Source organism: Rousettus aegyptiacus, unplaced genomic scaffold (genome assembly GCF_014176215.1).
Source record: "Rousettus aegyptiacus isolate mRouAeg1 unplaced genomic scaffold, mRouAeg1.p scaffold_m13_p_15, whole genome shotgun sequence".
Lineage (NCBI taxonomy): Eukaryota > Metazoa > Chordata > Mammalia > Chiroptera > Pteropodidae > Rousettus > Rousettus aegyptiacus.
Genome location: NW_023416290.1, coordinates 30623254 through 30650044, shown reverse-complemented (window position 1 = coordinate 30650044; position 26791 = coordinate 30623254). Strand labels below are relative to the sequence as shown.

At 38.9% G+C, this 26791-nt stretch overlaps 1 protein-coding gene across 1 annotated transcript; it reads left to right on the top strand.

Annotated features, from left to right (window-relative positions):
- Nucleotides 1-7615: 7615 nt before the first annotated feature.
- Nucleotides 7616-7864, top strand: LOC107500340 (cytochrome c oxidase subunit NDUFA4-like). Its single transcript, XM_036233323.1, is given in 1 exon segment — nucleotides 7616-7864. A coding segment is annotated over 1 exon segment (249 nt).
- Nucleotides 7865-26791: the final 18927 nt, after the last annotated feature.

Sequence of the window (26791 nt, the reverse complement as noted above, 5' to 3'; positions counted from 1 at the left end):
AATGTCCATCTTTATCCCTGGGAACTCTCATTCCTCTGAAATATGCTTCATCTGATATTGAATTAACCATTCTAGCTATCTTTGCATTAATGTTTGCATGGTATACCTTTCCCATCCTTTTACTTTTAACCTACCTATAGCATTATATTTAAAGTGAGTTTCCTGTGGACAACACATAGTTGGATCTGCTTTGTTATTTATTATGACATTCTCTTTTTCTAATTGATGTATTTAGACTATTTAAATTTTATGCAATTATTGCTAGATTTAGATTAGGTATACCATTTTATTGTTTTCTGGAAAGATATTACAAAGATATTGTGACCAGCAAAAAATCCAAAACCAACCAAACAAAAAATAAAACAGGAAAGCAAGCAAACAAAAGAACCTCCTGAGAAATAGTTGTTCTTTTTAATGGGATATGGAAATTAATCCCAATTGGGCAAATGCTCAGACTATTGAGGCAGAAAATATTGTAGGTTTTTAATCAAAGTTCTCACTAAGAGTGAAGTTCCAGGTTAGTTCAGCCTAACATAAATGTTTCAGCCAAAGTTGGGTAGCCTTTAACATTTCCTTAACTGCAGAGTGCTTTAATTAGAGGAAAGCAAAGCAAGCAGCTGGTGTAAATCTATTTGGCTGGGAAAATTTTAAAGCAAAGGCCCAATTTTGAACACTTCTTACTAAGCTTTCAATACCATTCTAGAGCCCGAATTTGGGGTAGTCAACCAGAGTTTACCAGTTGATAATGCTGAGATCTTTGCACCAGACAAAGAAAATCCATCCTGACTTTGTGGTCATAGCCTCAGGTCCTGTTCCTTGGGTAAGTATTAGCCTCAACGTTTTAGTAGTAGGATTTTCAGGTTAATAACTGTCCCCTCCCCAAGGCAACTGAAAAATGTAAGAAAATTCAAATAATCCTTTTAGTACCTCTAGTTCTGTGAGGTCCTTTTAGAACCCCTGTGACTCTTCCAGATCTATTATTCTATGTAGCAAATAAGTCCCAGATCTGATCCATAGTGGTCCTGGAGTGCTGGATTGAGAAAGATTCTCAAACAGTGCCATGCACCTGCCTCATGGGATTCCTGCACCCGTCCTTTCTGTCTGACTTAGAGTGCACGGTGGTCTCCCGCCACAGGGAAGGCAAGTAAGTGCCTTGGCCTGAGATCTTATCCCCCACCCAGCTGCCAGGTCTACCTAGTTCCTTGGCAGTGGGATGAAGTATGGAATAGGTTTGGGCTCAAACTGACCTAGATTCAAACCCCAGTCTCATACATATCAGTTATGTGACTCTGGTGAGGGAATTAATTGAAATAACATAAGTAAAGTACCCAGGATAGGACCTGGGCTTACTAGATGCTCTATTAGTGATATTCTTCTGTTATGACTGAATTGAGCTTATTTTTAGAAGCCACTTCTGGTTCCCTTGGCTCCCAGTGCCTTTCCCACACCCTCACCTGTGGTTTTCTCCCATTGTACTATGATTTCCATTTTTGTCATCTCTCTCCTACTAGACTGAGCCTTCGTACTGTTTATATTAGTTAAAGAAATTAGTTAAAGAAATGCTGCTTGCTGATTATTAAGTGCTCTTAAACTGCTGGTCTCTACCCATTTGCCTTACAAGTTAAGGTATTCCAACTTGAGTGATAGAACAGATCGGTTCATATGGCCCCTTCAGCAGTGTCAAGAATGTGGTAAGTAAGCCCCAGCAGCATCCGTGCTTCCCAATGGAAGCCAGTCAGCAGCACAGATGTAAAGAGAGCCTTCATCACTTCCAGATGATCAAGCTACAAAAGAACTCCTCCACACCTCCATATGGCCAGTGAAGCCAAGTGCATTCAGTGATGAGCACTGTGATGACACACTGAGCTGGGCTGCTCATTGAGTCATTGGGCTGATAGGACTTTGGATCCTGCTGGAATCAGAATCCCCTCCAGCTGCTCTTCAACAGTGTGAATCTTCTGTTAAACCCTTAGCCCTCCTGAATTCAACCTCAGGGGATTCCACTTGGTGGTGGGTGACCTTATAAGGAAAGCCACAAAAGGTTCTCTATGCAGACTTGAGTGTGGGAAATTGAGTGGGAAATTCATTAACAAATTTTCTATAGGTTCAACACTGCTCCCACATTCACTGTCTCTCCTTGGTCTACCTTAGCGGGGAGAGATTCTTTTAGTATAAAATGCAAATTACTCTATATGAGGTGACTGGTTTTATTTTAAAAGAAGTTGAGTTATGTGGTGGGTGCCCTACCCAAAGAATTTAAAAACACAGTCAAATAAGACCTTGCTCAAGGAACTGTGGAGAGCCTGAGAATTGGCATTTACTAGCTCCAGGCCAGCAGCAATGACAGGATGAAGCTGGGACCCTGGGGAGATGAAGTAGAGATGGTGAGAGGATAGATGACCAAGGAGAAGGGCCCTTCATGTAATATTGGCCAGCACTTACTGAAAGTGGCCCAAAGGGAAGGCAAATAAATATCTATGCCAGTTTTGGGGAGCCACATGTGTTTCTGATGAGCCACAAGTAAGACTGAGTTCTTCTGTGGACAACTAAGAAGACCTGTCTTCTGAGACTTTAAGGGGCACCATGGCAGCATTACATGGCCAATATCTAGTGTAAAAACAAAACAAAACAAAAGACAACACTCTCGATATCTCATCTGCCTGAGAAATTCTCCCTTTCTCTTTCTCCTGTAATAATAACTGTTACTACAACCCAGGTGCTTCTCAGTGCTTCACAGGGTTTTTTTAACTCATTAATTCTATAAATTTTGTCATTTTACTATTTACAGCTGAGGAAACTGAGACAAGAAGGGATGAAATGACTTAACCAAGGTCACATGAACTCATGGCAGCATATCTGTGAATGTGAATATAGGCAACTGAGGCTAGGATTGTGCCCCTCACCACCAGACATCACTGCCTCTCAGCCATCAAGACCAACTCCAAGAAGCCTCCCTTCATTCTGACCAACCTCACTGCCCTGCTGCTTCGCTTTCTGTGAGCTCACACCTGTGCATGGTGAGCTCCAAGTTGGCTCTTCCATCACTTGGTGTATCTGTGACTCATTTCCACACTAGACTATGAGATATTTAGGAGTGTGAACCTCATATCACAATTGTTTTTGAATTCTTGGTGTCCAGTTTGGTAACAGACAAAGCTAGTTCTGGTAAATGTATGACAGATAAAATGAATAAGTGAATAAAAAGGGATATGGGAGAAAATTGGGGCCGAATGGGGCCAGGTTGGACCTAGTAATAATAGTCATTAATATTTATTGACCATTTGTTATGTTCCAGTCAGTGTGCTGAGCACGTTTCATACAATATGCAACCCTCTGAGGAAGGTTCTGCTCCCTCGTTGCACATTTGAGGAGAGTAAGTTTCAGACAGATTGAGCTACCAGAGTTCATACAGCTAGTAATCTGCAGAGCTAGGGTCCCAGCTCAGATCTGTCTGATGCCAAAGCCATTGATGGTAAGCTTTGCAATCTTTTGTTTCTGTTCAGATCCATGCCCTACTTCTCTACCCTTGCACACTTGTCATGGGAACATGCATATGCTTTTCTAGCTGTTTTCCCACCATCTTTGCTGCAGATCTCCCTAAAATAATGTCACATGTGGTGTTCTTGAAAAAGCTGCATTTTTCTCCTTGCCATTACACAATCATCACATTGTCACTACTTCTAGCTAATTCACAGTGAGCCCTTGCTATAGTATATACCTCTAGGTACTTTTAATATTTCAATGCATTTAAGCCTGTTAACAAATGCACGAGGAAGGTACTTTTAGTAAGCTCATTTTACAAATGAAGAAATTGAGGCCTAAAGAGGCAAATTCAGACTTGTCTAGTTTCCAGCACTAGTGAGAGACAGATTATTCTTTAGTCCCAAGCAGTCTGGTTCCAGAGCCTACATTCTCAACCACTGTGCTAACTAGATTCACCAGCAGTGATAGGTGAGCCACATCCTGCCTGTGGTTCTGGTTCTTTAATTAGCATGAGGTCTTTAAAGGCCAAAGCAATGGGCTTGATCTCTGATAGTATTAGTCTGTACCTTAATCCTGGCCAGATGTGCTGCAAACACCTCACAAATCTAGGTTCTTGGTTACCAAGGAAACCAGGTGGGAATGGATCAGTTCCAATCTGTCGGTGCCACAGGGAAAACTGGGCTGCTGGTAAAAGGTCAGAACTAGTTTCTCTGTATCATTAAAATACCCATTCAAAGCTATGTTAGTCAATGAATCTGGCTAACTTGTTCCTCCAAGTGCTAAACCAGCCCCTGCTAGCTTTACATGCACAGAATGTTGGCTTTCACAATCATGATTTGCTGAAAGGGTCAAATTTCATACTATCTGTTTCATCAGAAAGGTAAATACTATGTGTTTTGATATTTGATGTGCTTAGACTGAGAGCATTTTCCAGTGAAAACTTCAGAGGCTTTCGGGCAGAGCCTAGAGTCTTGGAACATTACAAGTGCCAGGGGCTTTAGATATCAAAGTCCAGCACGGTCCTTTTACAGATAAGGGAGGCCAGATTGATGGCCTGCATCCACACAGCTCGTGAACAGGGAACCACATCTAGATCTTCTGTTTACCACTCATAGGCTAACTGAGACTGAAATCGTACTGCCCAAAACTCTTCTGGAATTTATTATGGCTTCGTTGGCAAAGCTCAGGAACTGAAAGTGTCTGTTTTAATTGTTAGAGAAGGAAGAAGGATGAGCTATCAAGGCATTAGCATCTCTATAGCCAAACTGAAGTGAAACATTGATTGACTCTCTGGCCAATTTGATCAATCAAGGTAGTCAATAAGAAGTTATTTCCTCAAATAGCCAGGTTCCATATTTGAATTAACTAGTCTATGTATACTAATTCTACGTGATTACTCTGCGTGTTTCTCTGTTTCTATAGATAGATTCATATTGAAGTTTTTTTTCTATTCTTGAGTATTAGGAAAATTGTTACAACATTTAATAGATGTTTATATGATTTGCTTTCACAAGTCTTTGCACACAAAATAAATCTCTCGCTTGTTAAAAATAAATTTGTGTTTTGGGGAAAAAACGGCATAGATGATAGAGGCTTTGTTTATCCCTCTTGCGACCAAATCAAAGCTGTGAGAAACATGGAGAAAACAGCAAGCAAAGTCACCAAGGATCTACTTCAACAGAAGCACTACAACAAGGGAGAGAAATAATCAACCTGCAATGGTAGAAGGTAGGAGGGGGCGGAGACGTGAGGCCGACTGGTCCTGAGTGGCAGAGTGGAACAGAGACTGCACAGCCGGCAGCTGTAGACACCTCTTAAAGGGGCCATGACCACAAGTGGACTTTCCAGTGCGGACCTGCTTGTTCTGAGCACCAGTACCTGCTCAGCTCAATGGGATGGAGGGTGGGGCACCAGGGATTTACAGGGGAATGCTGAGCTGTTGGAGTAAGGGCCAGAGGTGAGGCTCTCTCCTCGGCAGAGGTGCATGCAATATTCATTGCTCCTTTGTTGAGCCCTTCCCTCTCCCAGTGTGAGGACTCAGTACACCAGAGCTGAGATGTCTTCAAACTTGGTAACAGAGATTTCTCCACCCAGAGAATTTCCTGAAACTCAACCTCTCCCAACTCGTGGCCCCACATAAACCATATTCAGTTGTGTCCTCGGTGGGTCCAGTGCTCCTTGCTAAGCAGCACCAAGACTCACACTGGTGGCAGCTGACCTCAGTTTCTGGTGTGGCCTTTTGAGGAAACTATAAGTTTCTGTGGATTACTTGCTGAATCTTAATAGGTGGCCCTGGAAGAGCACAGGATAGGACTAAACTTGGCCTGTAGCTGAAACCCTCTCAGGACCGTGCCACAGGACAAAACCATGCTAATAAGACTGGGAGACTTAGGGGCTTCGCTTAGCACATAGAAACACACAAAAAGGCAGCCAAAATGGGAACAAAGAAGGAGGAACCACATGAGAGAACAGCACAGAGATCTAAGAATAATGGAGTCAAGTGCAGAGTTCAAAACACTGGTTATAAAGATACTCAGTGAACTTAGGAGAAGTGTAGATGAATTCAGTGAGAACTTTAACAAAGAGCTAAAAAACATAAAAATGGAAATGGAAATTATAAAAGGGAACCAATCAGAAATGAAGAACACATTATCTGAGATGAAGAGTATATTAGAAGGAATAAACAGAGCGGATAAAGAAGAGGGTCAAACCACCAATATAGAGGATGGGGAAGCCAAGGACACTCAATCAGAATGGCAAGAAAAAAGAAGCCAAGACTATAATAATAATTTAAGGAGGTTATGGGGTGCTATTAAATGTAAAACTATTCATGTTATAGAGATACCTAAAGGAAAACAAAATGTTGAAGGGATATTTGAAGAAATAATGATAGAAAATTTTCCTAACCTAGTGAAGGAAATAGACATAAAACCCCAGAGAGCTCAGAGAGAGTCCCAAAAAAGATGAACCCATAAAGACCCACACCAAGACACATTATGATTAAAATGCCAAAGGTTAAAGACAAAGAGAGAATCTTAAAAGCAGCAAGAGAAAAGCAGTTGTTTATCTACAAGAGAGCATCCATAAGATTGGCAGCTGATTTCTCAAAAGAAACTATGCAGGACAGAAGAGCTTGGTACAAAATATTCAACGTGATGAAAACTCAGAATCTACAACCAAGAAAAGCTATCATTTAGAGCTGAAGGACAGATAAAGAGCTCCTCAGACAAAAGTAAGCTAAAGGAAGTTATCAACACCAAGCCAGTATTACAGGAAATGTTGGAGGGACTTCTTTAATAAGAAAATACATGTATCAACACATGAACGAAGAATGGTAATACTGCATTCCTATTAACAAATACCTCAAATGGAAAAGAATTAAGTGTTACAATCAAAAGATAGAGTGACTAAATAGATAAGAAACAAGACCCATACATATGCTGCCTACAAGAGACTCACTTAAGATTATAAGATACATAGACTAAAAGGTAGGGGGATAGAAAAGATGTTTTCTTGATGGACCTAGAGGATGTTGCACTGAATGAAATAAGTTATATAAAAACAAATATCGCATATTTCATGATTTCATGTACAAGTGGAATGTATAGAACAAAATAAACAGCAACAACAATGGAAATAAATAAACTCAGGTACAGAATATTTTGAGGGCTACTAGATGAGTGGTGGGTAAGGCGGAATGGCGAAGAAGGGCAAAGCGATTATGAAATACAAATGGATAGTAAAAAAATAGACATGGAGATATAAAGTGTAGCATAAGGAAAATAATTAATAATGTAATAAACATGTAATGGAGAAGAGGGGTACTAGATTTAGTGGGGTGATCACTTTATGAGTTATATAGGTCTCTAATCATTATGCCGTACAACTGAAATGAATATATTATTGTATGTTAACTATAATTGAAAAAACTCATTGAATTGTACAACGTAAATGTGAGCACCTAATTGTCTATTATATTTTGATAAGGCCGGGGGTGGTGGGGAAAATAAATAAATAGATAGATAGATAGATAGATAGATAGATAGATAGATTTGTCGGTAGAGACGACCTGGTTCCAGGCCTTGCAGTTCTATGTTTCTCTGCTTCTGGACCCGAGACTTCTGCCACAAACATGCTCTGCCAGGTTCTCAGTCAGACCAAGAAGCATCCATGCTTGATCTCCCTCTTTGTATTCACTGGAGCTAGAGGTACTGGAGCAGTGCTGTGTGTTTTTCATTTGGCATTCTTCAATCCAGATATCTCTTGAGACAGAAAGAATAACCCAGAACCCTGAAATAAACTGGATCCCAACGATCAATTCAAATTCTACTCAGTGAATGTAGATTATAGCAAACTGAAGAAAGAGTATGCAGACTTCTAAATGAAACATTTCATTAGAAAGCTGCTTAGAATGAAGGTCTTCCAGAAACCATCTGCAAAATTTACCACTTAACAGGGAACTATTTCCCCTCCAAATGCTGTAGGTATATTATGTTGGTATATTATGTTGGGGTTTATGTTGATTAATAAATATCTGAAACTTGAAAAAAATAAATTTATATTATGGAGTTTTTATTTGGGATAATGAAGAAGTTCTGGAACTGGATAATAATGGTGGCTGCACCTCATGAATATCTGTAATGTCACTGAATTTAATACTTTAAAATAGCTAAAACGATAAATTTTTATGTGTATTTTTCATAATAAATAAATGTACAAAGAAATATAATTATTGGGAATAAGAAAAAAATAGTTCAGTTGCAAATAATATATTTCATTGATTTATTCAATAAGTATATATGGAGTACCTGCTATGAGACAGATGCCTACTTGAAAAATATTTGAAAGTACTTGCTAACTGTAAGGCGTTGTGAAAATGTAAGATATATGTTTGTCTATAACTGTGTATGTGTTTGTGGAATGAATGCTAGATACTATTCATTCATTCTTCACCCTCACCATCTTGCTTTGAGTCTGAGGAGCCTCCCCTGAAGAGACTATAGCCACAGACTTCCTTACTCCCTTGGCTTTGTAGCCATTGCTAGAACCAGGGTGCAATCATGGTCCTTGTTAATTCCTTTTAGTCCTAACTACACAGCTGTAAAAGATCCTTTTATTAAATAATCCTCAGTTACCCGGAATGAATGCCAATCGGATGGCCGTGGGAACCCTAAGCAATACAGGATGTGTATGCATATTTGTGTGTGAGTATGATCTTGTGTAGCAGAGGGTAGGCATGTTCTCTACCCCAACTCTTGTTATCTAAGGCAACTGGAAGTATACAAATTAAACTGTCTGAGAAATCTAGAAGAATTGAGTTTTAAAGACTCTTTCCACTTAAGGTTGCTTCTAGATTTCTGTTTTTTTATTATTTTTATTATTTTATTTTAGGATTATGTCTCATGATTTAAAGGGTGACCATTCTCTAAATGGGTTAACATTGTCTTAAAACTCCCATTATTTTAGAAAAAAATAGACTTCCAATTAATAGAGTTTTGACGTATCCAATATCTTTTATTAAATAAAAAAAAGTAGGAACCATTGAAATTAGGGAATACCGATTGCTTAAAACTACATGCTTTTGAATAAACCTATATCAGTTTAATGAAGTTTTTCATAATCAATGTAATTTACTGCAATCGTATTCAAACCCAAAATTATGGGTATTTTACATATGAAATACAGCACTGGTTTAAAGTAATTAGTCGAGTCACTTTCCTGATGTGAAATCAAATAGGGACACTGCAGAGCAGGGCTGCCCATGAGCACATGATGTGAGGAGGCCAGCCCTCCTTATTGGTCCTTGCAGTATGAATCCTTACTCTCTGCCACTTTCCTCTCTTATTACAGCACATGGCATTTTACATAGCAACACCCCGTATAGTGGTGCCTGTTGCTGTTAATACCTTTTAAGTTGTGTAATTTAGGACTTTTTCATCACTCACCTGAACAATGGCCACCATGCCTCTTCATATGTTCATGTATGGTGTTCATTGCATGAGAGTGCCTGGACTGAAGCTGACCTTAAATCTAGCCTGCGCTCTGTTCATCTAGTCTGTTTGTGTGGCTTCTATAAAAGAGGTGCCTTTTCTAATTTGCTTAAAAGTGACAGCAGCAGCCTTGTTGCTAGTGTCTCCTGACTGGTCTTTCTTCCTCTAGTCTTGTCCTCCTTTTATTCATCCTACCACTACAATAAACTTTTAAAATGTGAGTTTGAAAGCATGGATGAAAGAAATTGAAGAAGACACAGATAAATGGAAAGATATTATGTGTAATATTGTTAAAATTCTATACTGTCCAGAGTTACCTACAGATTCAGTGCAATTGCTGTCAAAATTCCAGTGCTATTTTTCACAGAAATAGAAAAAAAATCCTGAAGTTTATAGGAAATAACGAAAGACCCCAAATAACCAAAGCAATTTTGAGAAAGAAGAACGTAAATGGAGCCATCACACTACCTGATTTCAAACTATATTAGAAACCTATAGTAATCAAAACAGTATGATTAGTGGCATAAAAATAGACATAGAGACCAATGGAACAGAATGAAGAACCCAGAAATAAGTCCTGCGTCTATGGTCCAATGAACTTCAACTAGGGTGCCAAGAACATGCAATAGTGAAAGGAAAGTCTCTTCAATAAATGGCCCTGGGAAAACTAGATATCTATATAAAGAAAAATAAACTTGGACCCTTATCTTATTCCATATACAAAAGTCAATTCATCATGGATTAAAGACTTAAATGTAAGACCTGAAACCATAAAACTTATAGAAGAAAATATAGGGAAAGCCTTCTTGACATTGGTCTGGGCAATGATGTTTTGGATATGACCCCCAAAACTCAGGAAACAAAAGCAAAAATAGACAAATAGGATTGCATCAAACTAAAAAACTTCTGCATAGCAAAGGAAACAATCAACTGAATGAAGAAACAACCTATGGAATAGGAGAAAATATTTGCGAACCATACATCTGATAAAAGATTAATATTGCAAATACATAAGGAGCTCAAATAACTCAATAGCAATAAATGAAATAATTCGATTTTAAAACAGGCAAGGGACCTGAATAAACGTTTCTCAAAAGAAGACATACAAATGGCCAGAAGACTTAAAAAGGTGCTCAACATCACTAATAATAAGGGAAATGCAAATCTAAACTACAATGAGATATCACCTCACACCTGTTAGAATGGCTATTATCAAAAGTGCTGGCAAGGATGTGAAGAAACGGGAATTCCCTATGCAGTTTTGGTGGAAGTGCGAATTGGTGCAGCCACAGTATGAGAACAGTATGGAGGTTTCTCAAGAAATTAGAAATAGAACTACTATATGATTCAGCAATCTCATTTCTGGTTATTTATCCAAATGGAATAAAATCAGTATCTTAAAGAGATATATACACTCCCATGTTCATTGTAGCATTATTTATGATAGCCGAGACATGAAAATCAACACATGTCCTTGATGAGAGAAAGAAAATAGAGATCTATAATTTATAACAAGGATGAGCCTGGAGGACATTATGTTATGTGAAAGAGGATAGGCACAGAAAGACATAGCGGTAGAGAGTAGAACGATGGTTGCCAGGGGTAGAGGTGGGGAATGGGGAGATGTTGAATAGAAAAAAAGAAAGAAAAAAAAGTGTGTTTGACCATGCTGCTTCTGCTTAAGCTGTTTAAAGGCTCCGCATTCTAGAGGGCAGTGTGTCTCAAACTTCTATGTGCACACAAATCACTGTGCACTGTGCCTAGTTAAATGCAGGTTCCAATTCACTGGGCCTGGGATGGAGCCTGACTCTCGCCTATGTAACAAGTTCTCAGATGAGGCCAATGCTTCTCCTCTGCTGACCAGTTTGAGTAGAAGTGTCCTAGAACAGTGTTGTTCTATGGAACTTTCTGTGATGATAGAAGTATTCTCTGCCTGGACTGTTTGATATGGTAGCACTAGCTTCATGTGACTATTGAGACTGGATAATGAAATGTGGTTATGAAATGTGGCGTGTGTGACTGAGGAACTGAATTTAAAATTTTATTTCATTTTCATTCATTTAAATTTAAATCACATGTAGCTAGTAGCTATTGTATTGAACAATACAGCTGTAGAAGATAATATCCTATGACATATGGATCCTTTTGGTGATCTGTTCTTTACCTATCTCTTGCTCCTCATTTGCTGTTCTTCCTTGGTACAACATCACTAAACAACCATAATTTTCCAAACAGACCAAGTGGTTTTATGCCTCCATTTTGCATGTCTTGTTCCCTTCACTTGGAATGTCCTTCTTTATGTTTTGTGCCCAATAATGTCACATCTTCACTGGTCCAGTCTCAGCACTTCCTCTGTGAATCTTCCCCTGAACTTATCCTGCTAATAGTAATCATTTACCATCTATAAGTGTTGAAGGCCCTTCACATACATTATTTCATTCAACCTATACAGTAAGCCTGGTATAAGGAAACAAGGTTGGTATGGTTTGCTTAGGGCTACAGGGCTGGAAAGCAGAAAACCATAAATTCAAAGCAGGTCTGGGTGATTCTGCCACCCATTCTTTCCCCACCACACTGTGGTGCCTTCTGCTGGTGCAGTGCTGTGATATTCATAGCATTAATCACTCAATGGTAGAATTGTCTACAGTCTCTCATCTCTACAGGGTCATATAAGCTGCCAGAGGTCACGGACTAGGTATTATTTATTTCTGTATCTATCACGAGTGCGTAAAAGTGCATGTTTCAGCTCTCCAGCACCATTGTTCAGTTCCCGAGTACGGCGGCTATGTTTATTTCACTGATGTGCTTGGTGCTCAACAGACCCTTAGCAAAGTCTGAGTAAATGAATGAATAACTAAGCGAGTATGTTGATTATGGGCAACATTGGTAAGGATTTTATTAGAAATTCAAGGGCAAGGATTCTTGCTAAGCTGCTTTGGACTTCGAAATAAAACAATTTTCATTCTTTTCATAATTCATAAAATGCTATTTTTCTATATGGTGCCACTTTCTGTCTCAAGTTATTTTGGATCTAAATTATATGTTTGAATTTAGTTAACTTACTTAATAAACAATTAAAAAATTTATTACAAAGTTCTGTACTAGGCCCTGAGAGGTATAGAAGGATACAAACTGAATCAGATATGTTCTTACTTTCAAAACTAGCTCAGGCTAATGCAGGAGAGAGATGGGTACTTGAGTAATGCCAAGGAGAAAACCAGAACAGAGAGTATATGGGTGTGAGAAGGGCTGAGTATGGAAGAAAACTAGAATGGTGAGGTTGTGATATGTACTTCCTTCACATTTGCCAAATTAGCATCCTGTAAGGTACACGTTACTGAGAATGCGAGAAAAGGGGAATGTGTATATACCTTCAGCAGGACTTCAGAGTGTAAATTGGGATGACCTTTACAAGGGGATTTGGAATCCTATGCAAATTATTTAAAAACACATATGCCCTTTGTTTCAACAATTCCACTTGTAGGAATTTATCCTAAGACAATTATGACTATGCACCAAGTTTTATTGGCAAAGACATCAATAGTAACATCAAAAAGTGCAGAAAGACAAATTTCTAACCATAGGGAATGTAATACTCCCACTCCATGTGACTCAGTCATTAAATACTATTTAAAAGCAATATGAAACTTGATATGGAACAATATCATTATATATTTTTATGTAAGAAAAGCTGGTTTCAACACAGTATGTGCCATGTGATTTCTTAAATTTTTTTGATGGGTTTTGAGGGTGCTTATATATGCACGGATGAAAGAGAGACTTTAAGACCCAGAGAATCTCTTAATGGGCTCTCTGGGTGATGGGTTAGATTATTTGTGTCTATGCTTTTCAGCTGTATATGCCACTTTTTATGACAGAAAAATCCACTTAAAAAAATGAAGACACAAATCTGTTTAGTGGTTTCAATTTAGCCTGGTCTCTAATTACAAAACATCTTTTTGAAAATCCAGGATACTTCATAGGAAATCCATGGGTAGCGAACTGCTTAGAAATGTCTCCAGCTTGGAGAAGTCACACTCTCTCCCGTTATCATTTGATGTCCTCATTCCTTAATTTCCAATATCCTTTATTTTCCTGTCCCTGGTTTCAAACTCAGCCTAAATCCAGCCTTTACTTGATCAATGTCTCCCAGGGGTGGGCCATCTGAGGCAGAAGTAAGGGTACTGGTGCCCAAAGGCTAGCAAGCCAGGCACATTTATCAGTGCCCAGTGTCCTTCGGTTAGCTGTGCTCTTTCGATATGTAATTTCTAATCCTTGTTGTCATCCTAGTTTCTTGCTCTTTGTTTTGGGGGTGCTGGTGTTGTCTTTTCTCTTTTCTGCTGTCTCTTCTTGAGCGTCACAGATGGTGAGGACCAGGGGTCTTTTGCTGGGACCTAGTGACGGCCCTACTCCCCAGTAGACCGTGTGGCAAAGGAAAAGCAAAGAAGTACTTGGAGCCTATTCTAGCATCTTGACATTATTTGATCTGTAAAACAAACACGTAAAAAAGAGAGAAACAAGCTAAAGAGTAGCTTCCTGGTTTGTTCCAACAAGCACTAGACAGGCTTTAGAAGCATTACTTTAGTTCCTTCCTAGAAAACTCATGTTATCATCCTGAAGACTTCTTCAGCTTTGCATAATGTGGGAGAAAGATTTTTTAAAACAAAATTAGAAAGTGATTCAGACCAATTTTTTTTTTCTGCATAAGGAGTGTGGTTTAAGCCACCTGCATATAGTACTTTTATAACAAATCCTGCCTCCCTTATGTCACTCAGCATTGTGGATTGTGTGACAAGGGGATTCAGGAGGCATGGCTGTGAGGAGGGATTTGCGTACATAGGAAGTGTCAAAAGGATGTGGGAGTGAAGCTAGGCTCCAGGTGGCCACATCTATGAACCAATTGAAATTAATTGGCAACTAATTAGCTGGTTGGTAGGGGAAGCAAATACTGAGAGCAAAGAGAGGTACACCTGCATGAAGGAGGGACCACCTGCAACTAGTATGGCAGATGCACACAGAAGCCACACCTCCCTCTGTGAATGTATGCTACTTATTCATTGGTTATCCAACTTAATGACTTCTGGTCTCTCCTGCTCCATCTACCTCTACATCTCTATTGTTCTCTACATTCCATCCAGGTCCTCAAATATACTGTAATCCCGTCTGCCTCAGAGCTTTTGCGTATGCTGTTCACACTGCCAGTAATACTCCATCTTCTTTGCCTAGATAACTCCTTCTCACACTCAGATCTCAGGATTCCCCACCCTCTCTCTCTCTCTATTTCTATCTCTATCCCTGTATCTGGCTTTATATCTAACTTTTACATCTAAATTGAGATGTAGACACACACACACACACACACACACACACAATTTACTATGTCCTGAACACAGGCCTGAGAGCTTAACTTAAATGGTCACTTCTTCAGGAAAATCTTTCCTGATTATCCACCCAGACTAGGTCAAAGTCTTTGTGATAAATCCAATGGCACTGTGAATTTCTCCACTGTATGCTTCTCAAAGAGTAATTAGAAATATAGACTCCACAAAAGTAAGGATTCATGTTGTCTCCAGGATCTAGAACAGAGCTCATCACCTAGTAGATGTTTCATAATATCTACTTATGTAATTTTTTTTAATTCACATCTGTTTTCCAAGCTAGAATGTAAATTCCATAAGTATAGGCATGGTATTTTCATTCCTCATTTGTTCCCAGCTCCTAGTACTGTGCCTAGCACATGAGATGCATTCAATGAACACTCATCAAGTAAATTAGTGAATCCTATACCATGTGCCAACACGGCGACTGCAGTGGTGAATAAGATCCAGTCCCTGGGCTCATGTGGTTTTCAGTTCAATGTGGGGACAGACAGGTAGGCTGTTACTGTTCAGCATGATAAGTACTATGAAGAATGTTAGCAAGGAGCTAAGGAAACTGTGGCCCTGGAGGAAGACGGTGCCCATTCTTGCAGGTGAAAGAGGGTAAAAGGCAGGGGCGGATTGGGGTGGGATTAGAGAAGGGTTTCTGGAGAAGGTGGCATCTAAGCAGGAGAGGTAGATGTTAGGCAGGAGATGACAGGAAGGAATATGGGCATAGTCACACCTGCCAAAGGGAACAGAGACAAGACCTGAAAGGGAGCTGGGGACAGAGAAGCAGAGATGCAAGGGGACACAGACAAATGGACTGGAGTGGCAAGCCACCCTACTCAGCATAGAGGCAGTGAGAGTTACCCTTGATTAAACTGACATCTTTTGAGGAGGGGTAAATATTGCATAATGCTTGCAAAAACTCTTTGCACAAAATAGACATCATCTACGAAACTGTTTGATCACAAAAATAAAGAAAGAAAGAAAGAAAGAAAGAAAGAAAGAAAGAAAGAAACAAAGAAAGAAACAAAGAAAGAAAGAAAGAAAGAAACAAACAAACAAACAAACAAACAAACAAACAAAGCCAGTTTGGAAGGGTTCAGTTTGTAAGCAGGGATAAGCCTGCATTTTCTGACTCCAGAACGGCCTCTTGAAATGTTCCCAGGATCATTGTTTCTTTCTCTCTGTGAGCTGGGCCTGCTGGCTAATGACTAGTGAAGAGAATTTTTTAAAAAAATTTTAAATTATTGTTGACATACAATACTATATTAGTTTCCGATATACAACAACTTGATTAGACATTTATATGCCTGGCAAAGTGATTAGACTGATCAGTCTAGTATTCATCCAACACCTTCTATAGTTGTTGCAATATTATTGACTATATTCCCCATGCTGTACATTACTTAACTGATTCTATAACTGTCAGTTTGTACTTCTTAGTATCTTTTACCTTTTTCACCTACTCATCCACCCCCTCTCTGGCAACCATCAGTTTGTTCTCTGTACCTATGACTTTGTTTCTGTTTTGTTTCGTTTGTGCATTTGTTTTGCTTTCTAGATTGCTCTTGTATAGAATCAGCACTTGCATAGTTTTTTATCCTTCTGAAAGCTAGCTCTGCTCTTGCAAAGCGCTGATCTTGTGCCTCCACAGCTGATTAGAGAGGACAGGCTCCCGATTTTCCATCACCTTCTCCATACCGCAGAGACCCATATCCTTCAGAAGTTCTTTGTTATATGCCCTCTCGGGCTCTCTGTACAGTCAAGGGACAGCCACAGTATCTATGTTCCTATGTACCTGGCTTAGTTGTGTTCTGAGAGAGAGAAAATGAAAACTAAAAGTTATAATCCTTAGCATCAAAGAGCTTGCAGGTAGTTGAGAACATAAAATGTGTGTACCTGAAAGCAATTAAGGTGCAGTATTAAGATTCTTTTATTTACAAGCGACAGAAACCAGCACTTCCCTCTTAAAAGAGGGAAATTACTGGGTGGAGATTAGGGAATCACACAAAACAGGAGAGTCTGACAGCCAGGATCTAGTGTGTATAGAATCCAGGGTGGCTCTGGGATCTTAAGAGCAGGAATGTACGCCTTCCCTGTGGAGATTTGTCATACAAGGGTTTGCAACAAGGTTGAATGGAGGAAAGGGTAGCTTCCTTAATCTGGATTATAGAAAACTTGGAAAGTACTGGAAAGTATAAAGAAGAAAATTAAAACTACCCAATATCTCACCTCCCAGAGACAACCACTGTTATGCTTCTAATATACATTCTTCCAGTCTTTTTTTAGGGGGTGGGAGGAGTGCATGGGTATGTGTATATCTCACCAAGTTGAGATCCTACACTTCATGCTATTTTGTGTCTTGCTCTTTTCAGTTAATATTGTGCTGTCATTGCCCAAGTGAGTTAATGGCATGGGTGGAATTTGAACATGTTTTTTTTTGACTCCAAAGACCAAATGCAAGTTCTTCCCAACACACCACGCTGTACTCTTGTATTGAGTTAAATGGCGCCTTCCCACCCCCATCTCTGCCTCCAAGATATGGCCACATCCTAGATCTCAGAACCTGTGAATGTGACCTTATTTGGAAAAGGTGCCTTTGCAGATGTAATTAAGTATCTTGAGATGAAATTATTGTGGATTATTCAAGTGAGCCCTACATCTAATGACAAATGTTCTTATAGGAAGAAGAGAAGAAGACATCGACACAGGGAGAAAGTGGAAGCAGATCCTGGAGTGACACAGCCATAATCCAAGGAGCGCTGAGCTGCCATACACTGGAAGAGACAAGGAAAAATGTCCCCTAGAACCTTCAGAGGGAGTGTGGTCCTGCTGGCACATTGATTTCAGACTTCTGGCCTCTAGAACTATGAGAGAATAAATTTCTCTTGCTTTAATAAGCCACCCGGTTTGTGGTGATTTGTTGAGGCAGCCACAGGAAACAAATGCAATTTTTTTAAAATCCCTTATCTTAGAACTAGCATAGAGCCTGGCACATATTAGGGGTTTTCAAAGACTGAATTACTTACTAGATTAATACATGAGTATGCTGAAACAAAACTTTAAATCATTTCCTACTAACTTGGATGGAACATTACAAAATTGTACTTGATGGATTCCCAGTTTGAGGGTTATCTAGGAAGAGAGCTAATATTTGTTGAGCGCCTGCTGTGTATAAGACACCAAGGTAAGTTTCATTCTTAAATTATATCACAGTGAGAGTATTACAATGGAAAGAGCAAGAATTTTAGAGTCAAATTTGAGCTCTGATTCTTATTAGCTATATGACTTCATCAAATTACATAAACTCACTTAACTAATATTATTTATCTGAAAAGTGGAGAAGTAATTCCTGTCTCCCTGCCCTGTGTTTAGCATGGAGCCAGGCACATAGAAAATCTCAACAAACATTAATTATCATGAGTGTAAATGGTGGTGAGTGCAGAGGGATGGCTGGAATTGGTAACTAGGGCCCTCACCTGAGAATAACAGGTGCTAAGTGTCCCCTGCTAAAAGTTTAGATTGCTGCTGCATTTGGGGCCAGCTGAGACCCTGCAGGCTCACTGAGACAAGCTGTGGGGGTCAACTGGGTCCTACATAATGGGGTCTTGCTTAAACTATTTTGCCAGTACCCTCCTCTTAGAAGGGCACTGTGGGGAGAGGAAGGGACCCCCTCAGCAGCAAGAGATTGTTGTAGAGGTTACTTCTGGCAGGGAGCTGAATTGGGGAAGGCAAACTAAATCTCCACACCAGGGACCAGACAGAAGGAAGACCCTTACAGAACCCTCCAAAGAACCAATAAATGCCCTTCACAGGAGAGCCCATATTTGGATGCCTGCCATACACTGGGAACAAATGGTCTGTTGGTGTCAAATAGAGAAAAAGGAGCTGTGGTTACCAACAGAGAGGATTACTAGCTCACAACAGGCAGTCTAATAAGACTCTTCCAACACTAAAGCAGTGCATGCTGGGAAACGGGAGGTGTTGGTAGAATAAGAGGAAACGAGACCACCCTCTAAAACCCTAGTAGTAGACTCAATCCTGGCTGCATATTAGAATTACTTAGGGAACTTTTAAAAAATATTCTTGGTATGCCCAGATATTCTGATTTAACTGGTCTGGAGTAGAGAACCCAGGAATTAAAATTTTTAATGAGCAGCCTGGGTCGAGAGCTACTTCCCTAAAGCCAAAGTAGTAGCCTGTACTTGAGAGAAGGTGAAGTGTTGCCACATCTAGCAAATAACAATAAAAGTATTATATGAGACATACTTAAAAAAGGACTTGTCTAAAATTCCAGTTTTACTGGCCATGCTGTATTTAATCTGGTAATCCTAAAATGGGAGGAAAAGTACTTGAAATGGATAGAAGACTAAAGTTTTAAAATGAACAAGGTAGAATCTTAAGGACCAAAAGTAACTGTTTAATAACAAAAGGTGACTTAAGTATTAAGGACTTGGGCTGATCTGTCATTCACAGGAGCTGCTACCTAGTGAGAAATCAGGCTGTGAGCACAGTTGGGAGCAGTTTCACAAAAAAAAAATGAAAACATTTTCTAGTCCAATGTCATATGTCAATTATATCTCAATAAAAGCCAAAACAAAACAAAAGCCATTCCATGTTATGTTCCCAGTAAGTTGAGACTCCCAGTAAACTAATTATAATGTTCTGACCAATAATCTTGCCCCAGAGATGAACAGACAAAAGCTTAAAGAATTTATGTGATTTGTGCAAGTTCAGTCAAGCTGGTGACAGAGCCAGGATTCGAACCCAAGTTAATTTGACTTAAAGAAGATGAAATAGAAAGTTGTTTCTACTGTGCCAAACTGACTTTTGGGAATTTTCTTTGGTCTTAGTAATACTAGGACCCTAAAACACAGTTAACCTGTGGGAATAGCCCAGGAAAACCCACCCTCTTTAAAGGACAGAGTAGAGAGGCTGGGGCTGGAGCTGGACATTTTGGAGCCTTGGGTGCCCAGATCCAGCAGACTAGTGCTGCTCCTGCCTTCTCGCCCTGCCCCAGGTGAAGGGTGAGGAGGTGAGCAAGGGCCACTTCTGTCTCCATGTCCTCTCAGTTGCTGAGCAAATGGTGGTGGCTGCTTGGATGTTTATTTTGTGGCAATTTTTGCTGCTCCATCATGATTTCTACTGCTTATGTTTCTTTTAGTTAAATGTCATCTTTTTGTACAAAAGCACACACGAAAAAGTACAAAAGTACTGTGCCTGTACTTGTTGTGCTTGGGCCGAAGGGCTGTTTTAGTAAAGGGTACAATTTCGTAAATCAATGGAGAAAAATAAACAAAACCACCTGTTATGCAAGACTGCATGCTTCGGGGTGGAGCCCTCCTTCACTCTCTTCTTCCCCTCCCCCGCAGAGGACTGGAGGTACCCTGTCCCTCTCCAAAAGTAATCTTAGATTGGGGGCTCCCAGCTTCAGGGCCTTGACTTTTGGGGGTGGAGCGAGAGTAGCTGTTGTGATAAGTGGGAGCAGTGAACTCAAAGTGTGGGGAAGACAAGCTGCTGAAGGTGACAGGTTCCAAAATTACCTTGGGCTCACATATGTGAGAGGCACAAATCTGACTAATGAGTAATAGCAGCCTTCGCCTCGCCCATTCCCACCACCTGTTAAGGGAAAATGTGTCTTTTCCCCCTCAGCTTCTCTCTTTCCTCACCCACATGGAGAATTCCTTGTTTGCCACCTTGTCTCCTGGTTTCTGAGATACGGATGAAGGAGCCTGGGTACAGAGACACAGGAAGGAAGAGAGAAGGGAACTAAACTGACTAGGTTTGTGGGCTGGGATTTGGGGACAATTTTTGGTAGAGTTGATGGGAAGACACTAAAGCAGTTGTAGGCTGGAAGACAAAGGGATATTTTTCCCCAAATAATTTATGGAGGTGAAACTCACATAATATGAAATTAACCATTTTTAAGTGAAGAATTCAGTGGCATTTAGTTACATTCACAATATTGTATGACCACCACCTCTATCTTGCTCTTAAACATTTTCCATCACTCCAGAGTAACATGCCCCAAGAAAGGGTAGTTTAAGATGCAATGATGTAGATTATGAATTGGATCTCTAGAGGTTCTTCAAGGGATGTAAGTGAAAATTGGGGTTTATGCTTAAGAACTTTGACTTGTGGACTTGGGTGGGACTTTGACCTATCAAAACTGGGTCATGTGGGCCCTAGTGTTATTTGGGTTCTGCACACACACATACAGTGATCCCATGGTGACCTCACTGCCCCCAGGTTAGGAGACCTACAGGAGCACCTCATTCTAAACACGGAAGACCCTGCACTTTCCAGACTACGGGGTCCCTACAATGCCCTTGATAGTTATTCATAATGACATGATTTCAGTAGGTCAAATATTGGAGGGAGGAAGGCATTCTCTCTGATTTGTCCCACACCCATATCCTGTAAGGAGAGTCTGGTCTTAGTATCCCACAAGAGGGTCCCCACCAGCAGCCTTGAAGTGTAAGCTTCGAGTGAACACAGACTTTAGACATACCCCTTGGGTAAGCTGAAGTGCTCATGCTCATCCACACATCCCCTAAAACTTCCTACTTCTTTGTCTTCTCAAGTACCCACCACACAGCTCTCTCCGCTAGACCTTACCCCCAGACAACCAGATACTAATAGCTTTTTAATTTCTCCATGCTCATATAACCATATATAAATATATATTTAGATATTATATAACATATAATTTCCATGTATTTAGGGTTTTGCAGAGTTCATTGCTTGCTTTGGAAAAATTAAATTATACATTTTCTCACTCAAAAATACCTTGTGGAATCTCTTATCTGATGTGGTTCTAGTTCTCTTTTTTGTATTGGCTATATAATAATCCATGATGAGACTCTTTCATAATTCACCCATCATTATCAATTTAAATAAGTCAAATACGTCTTTTTTCCAGAGATTCTAGGTTTCCTCTCCTGATAAGGAGATCTCCCCACGCCATGTATTTGCCTAGATTTTCTTCTAAGTTATTTATTTCATATAAATTAAAAAGTCCTTATTATGTCTAGAATTTGGCATAAGATGAGATTTGACTTGTTCTTTTAAAGAATAGTAAATTGAGGTTATGTAATGCATGTATTAAATAATCTATCCTTTTTTTGCCGACTTGAACTATCGACTTTGTCATTTAATATATGACACATGTTGATATGTACTAGCATTGATTTTTTCCCAAATTTTTTCATCCCCTATTCTGTTGCTCTCACTGATTGGTCTTGTCTTGTACTAATACACAATGATTTGATTACAATGGCTTTTTCAAGTGTTCTGATATCTGATAAGATTACGCCGCCATTACTGTTATTCTTTTTTTGATTTTTTTTTCTTTGGGGCATTTATTCCTCCATGTAAGTTTTAAGTACTTTTTATCTGATTATAAAACAAAAGCTGGGAGGCAAAATTAAGTATATGATAGACTTGGAGGGGGCATGAAGGGGTCTTCTGTGGTAATAGTTACATTCTGTTTCTTAATGGGGATGTTAGTTACATGGACACACTTATGATTTGTACGCATTTCTATTTGTATGTTGTACTTCAAAGCAAAATTTACTTACAATCAAAAATCCTTCTGGAATTGTAATTGAGATTGCATTACACTTATAATTTTAGGAGGATGACATTTTTATATTTATTCTTCTGAACAAATTATATGGTGTTAAAATTTATTCAGATTTTGTTTTTTTTACAATTTTTTTCATATAGCCCTATGTCTTCTTTACATTCATCAAGATTTTATAGATTTTGTCAAAAATTAAATATTTTTCTTATTCCTATTTTTAGATGAACATGCTATAGTATGGAGAAGTAATTAATTTTTGTATGCATTTTTATAAATTTTGCTGCCTTACCAAATTCTTCATTAATGTGAGTGTCGTCATTTTTTTTTATTAACAGTGTTTCCTGAGTTAGTAAAAGAAAATATTGTCAAATATATATCCGGTTACTTAATTTTATGTGCTTATTGTATGTCCTAAAAACCTCAAGGGACTGTTAAGTTAATGATGTTAATAGCAGGCATAAATCTGGGGAAAAAAAAGAACCATGAGCAAAAAGAAGTGTTCCAATACTTTATTTTTTTCTTTCAAATGTTCGCACTAATCACTTCGTTTTTTTTTACCTTATTACGTTTGTTTAAATCTCTAAGAAAATGCTGAATTAAAACAGCAATAGTAGGTATTCTTGTCTGGTTCTTGATTTTAATTGAAATACTTTGGGTGTTTTGCTGATTCGAATGATATTGGCTGCTTTTTTAAAAAATAGTTTTAAATATCGTAAGAGCAAGCTTACAGAAATAGCACAGAAGACAGACAACTTAAAAACATGTACTTGCATGTAGACAACTCAGAAAAGTATAGTGAATGGATGAAATCCACTGTATGATTAAAATGCTACATACATCATTTAGTTTCCATCAATAAGAAATTTACTTGTTTTTAAAAAATCCAAATGCTGGCATTGTGCAGAAAAATTTAACAGGTTTATTTATAATTGTCATAAAGTTAAACTGCTGAAACTTGTTCACCGAACCATTTCGACTTGCATTTTGTTTTATGTCCCTGCATTTCTATTAAAAGTTCACATAAATGAAAATGGAAAAACTGCCAAGTACCTGATCTCTGTCTCTTATTTTCCCACTCGTAATAATATACTTAGGTACTTTTTGACCCTATGGGTTGTATGTAACTTCAGAACTACCATTAACAGGAAGAAGAGGAAAAAAAATTTAAATAATGAAGTATTTCCCATCATAGTGGGTTCTTAAGCACGTTCTCTACCTATCCGGCATGCTGGCTGGATGTATTTTGACATATTTGTCACACGTTTGGCATGGAGAACACACAGGTTGGTGTCTTCAAAAAGGCCAACCGGATAGGCCTCATTTGCCTCCAGCAAAGCATCCTGGAAGCGCAGGCCTGTTTTGAAGTCCTGAGCAATTTCTTGCACCAGATGCTGGAAGGAAGTTTGCCGAATCAGAGGTTCTGCAGACTTCGATAACTTCTAATTTCACTGGAGTGCCATGGTACCAGGCCTGTAATAATGAGGTTTCTCCACCCCTCCAGTAGAGGGCGCCCTCCTGTCAATGACTTTTTTAGCCAGTCGCTCCCTGGTGCTTCACTACCAATCTGCAGGTGGTCCACTTCGTAAGAGCCGTGGTTTAGAGACCTCCTTCTTTATTCCTCCTCTTCCGCTGGAGCTCAGCAAAATAGGGGTGGCGCTGGCGCATTAGAGTGCGTGAGGCAGCAGGGGGAGCAGGGACCGGGGTACTTACTGGTTTATGATAGAGACTTTATTATATCCAACAACTATCTATTTTTTCCTTAAATCTTTAATAGGGATGGTTGCTGAACTTTATCAAGTACCTTTTCAGGAACTATCGATAGGATGGATGGTTTTTCATTTTTAATTTATTGATGAAAATATGCTGATAGATTTCACGATGTCGTGCTTTGTAATCCTAGAATACACTCAGCTTAGCCACAGCGTATTATTATTCTTTTGCCACATTGCTAGATTCTATTCGTTATTTTATTTAGAATTTTTGCATTACAGCTGCAAGATTGGTCTATAGTTTTCTTTTTTGTACCACCTTTATCAGAGTTTAATACTAAAATTATACTTGCTTCATAAAATAAATTGAGAAGCTTTCAATTTTTTCCACGGCCTAGAATAAATTAATTAACATTGATATGATCTATTCTTTGAAGATTAGAAAACTGAGCTGTGGAACCATCTGTCCTGTTTTCCTTTTTAATGATAGATCTTAATCTTTCTCTTCTCTTCTGCTATAATTATTTAGTTCACTTCTTGGATTAATTTTGGTAATTTCCTCTAGATCTTCAAATTTATTTTCATAGAGTTAGCATATAATAAATTATAATTATTTTGATCTTTCATATCTGTAGTGATTGCTCTTTTTTTTCAGTCCCAGTCATGTTTATTTTTTGTTCTCTCTTTAATCACACTTTAATAAAGGGGTTTATAATTTTTGTTGAATTTTTTGAGAACTAGCCTTGGGATTTGTTTACTGTGTCTACTATGTTCTTGTTTCTGTTTAGTTCACTCAGCGTTCATGTTTACTAATTCTCCTTTAGAATACTTTTTTTCCTCACCCTCCTCTCCCGCTGCAGGGGAGACACTGCTTTCTTTTGCTTTTTTGTTACGTCCCTCTCCAACTTCTAGATTTTGTTGAGACACAAGAATTTTTCATTGTAGATTATTATTATCAGAATTTTCTTGGAGCATTCCCTGCCTATTTCAGAAGTCCTTACCTAGAACTTTTAGTACATATTCTCAGGCAGCCTTCCATTATGGATTTAGATGTCGTACATATGTATATATAAATAACAAGCAGCAGAGCTCACTTCTATTTCCTATCATATCCTTCTTCCCAAATCTTGAGTTCTTTGTTCTGATTCATCTGTTGTTTAATTAGAATCCTCTCTCTCTAGTATTTTCCCCAGATAGAGTGTGTGAATAATATATTCCCTGAATTCTTGCATATCCCAAATAACTTCCTCACTGAGAGGTGAAAGATACATTGGCTAGCATAGGAATCTTAGGTAGCAGTCCTTTTTCTCTCAAAAGTCTATAAATATTGCTCACCTAGCTTCCAATGCTGCAGAACTATGCTTCTCTTACTTTGTCTTTTTACTTGTGAACCTGAAAGATTTATTGCTTTACCTTGGGGATTCAAAAAATATGCTTAGGTGCAGCATTTGGTGAAAACTTCCAAGATGGTTTCTGGCCTTTGTTCATCTGCAGGAAATTTTCTTGCATTGTTTTTAAATTGTTACCTCTTCCCTACCTGTCCCTCCTTCTGGCATTGCTGTTTTCCTTCTTGGTGGCCATCTCTTTGTATCGGGTCTGTGTTACAAATTGCTTTTTCAACTTTGTCCTCCTGGCCCTGAATTGAGCCTCAGCACTGAATTTATTACTCTTCATCCAATTCACTTTGTTTTAATTTGAAAGTCATTTTGTTTGTTTAAGTTCCAGGCTGTCTTTTGAAGGCTCTTCTTAGACATTCACAGTTTCTCTTATTATTTTTCCTGTAAGTTGTAGAAAACAACAACCAATAGTATTAATCTTGTATGAATCTTTATTTTTATGTTCTGATTCTTTGTCATTTCTCTCTTGAGCCGTTGTCTTTCTCTGATGTATTATTATTTATTGTTTACTTCTTGGGACTCAAGTACAGCTGCAAAGAACCTTCTATGCTATTACTTCTGAGAGCAGTAGGAAGTTCTGTGGTCTCTGAGAGCCCAGCGACTGGCAGTGGAGCAAATGGTGGGTTGTCAGACCCCTGTGACATACAGGATGGAGGGCTTTATGTTTCCTGTCTTTTCATGGGTTCCCAGCCTCACGGATAAAATGGGTTCAGCTTCCCTTTGAAACATTCATATTTATTGAAAGTAGAATGTGCCGGGAAAAAATGAAGAAATGTCATTTCTTTCTTTCTTTCTTTCTTTCTTTCTTTCTTTCTTTCTTTCTTTCTTTCTTTCTTTCTTTCTTTCTTCCTTCCTTCCTTCCTTCCTTCCTTCCTTCCTTCCTTCCTTCCTTCCTTCTTTCTTTTCTTTTCTTTTCTTTTCTTTTCTTTTTTTCTTTCTTTTTTGTCTCCTGCTTACTTCTCATGGCTGCCATATGCCATATCCTCTACATCTTTCTCAATGTATTACTATCTACCTCTTATAGGTTTGGAAATCACATCCTCAAACTTGTTAAAACTATGTATAAAGGAAAGAAAAAGGATTTTGGATGAGAGCTGGGTCTTCCTAGACAAAGTGACTGGGTGTCCATGTGATAGAACTTCTATCTCTAGCTAGGTTTAGAGTCCTTTTCAGTATCTTTCTTGGTTCTGGGTTCCAGATAGGTGAGATGTGACTTTAAATGCATTAAGTTAAGAGAGGGGAAAAAGTTACTCAAACTTTG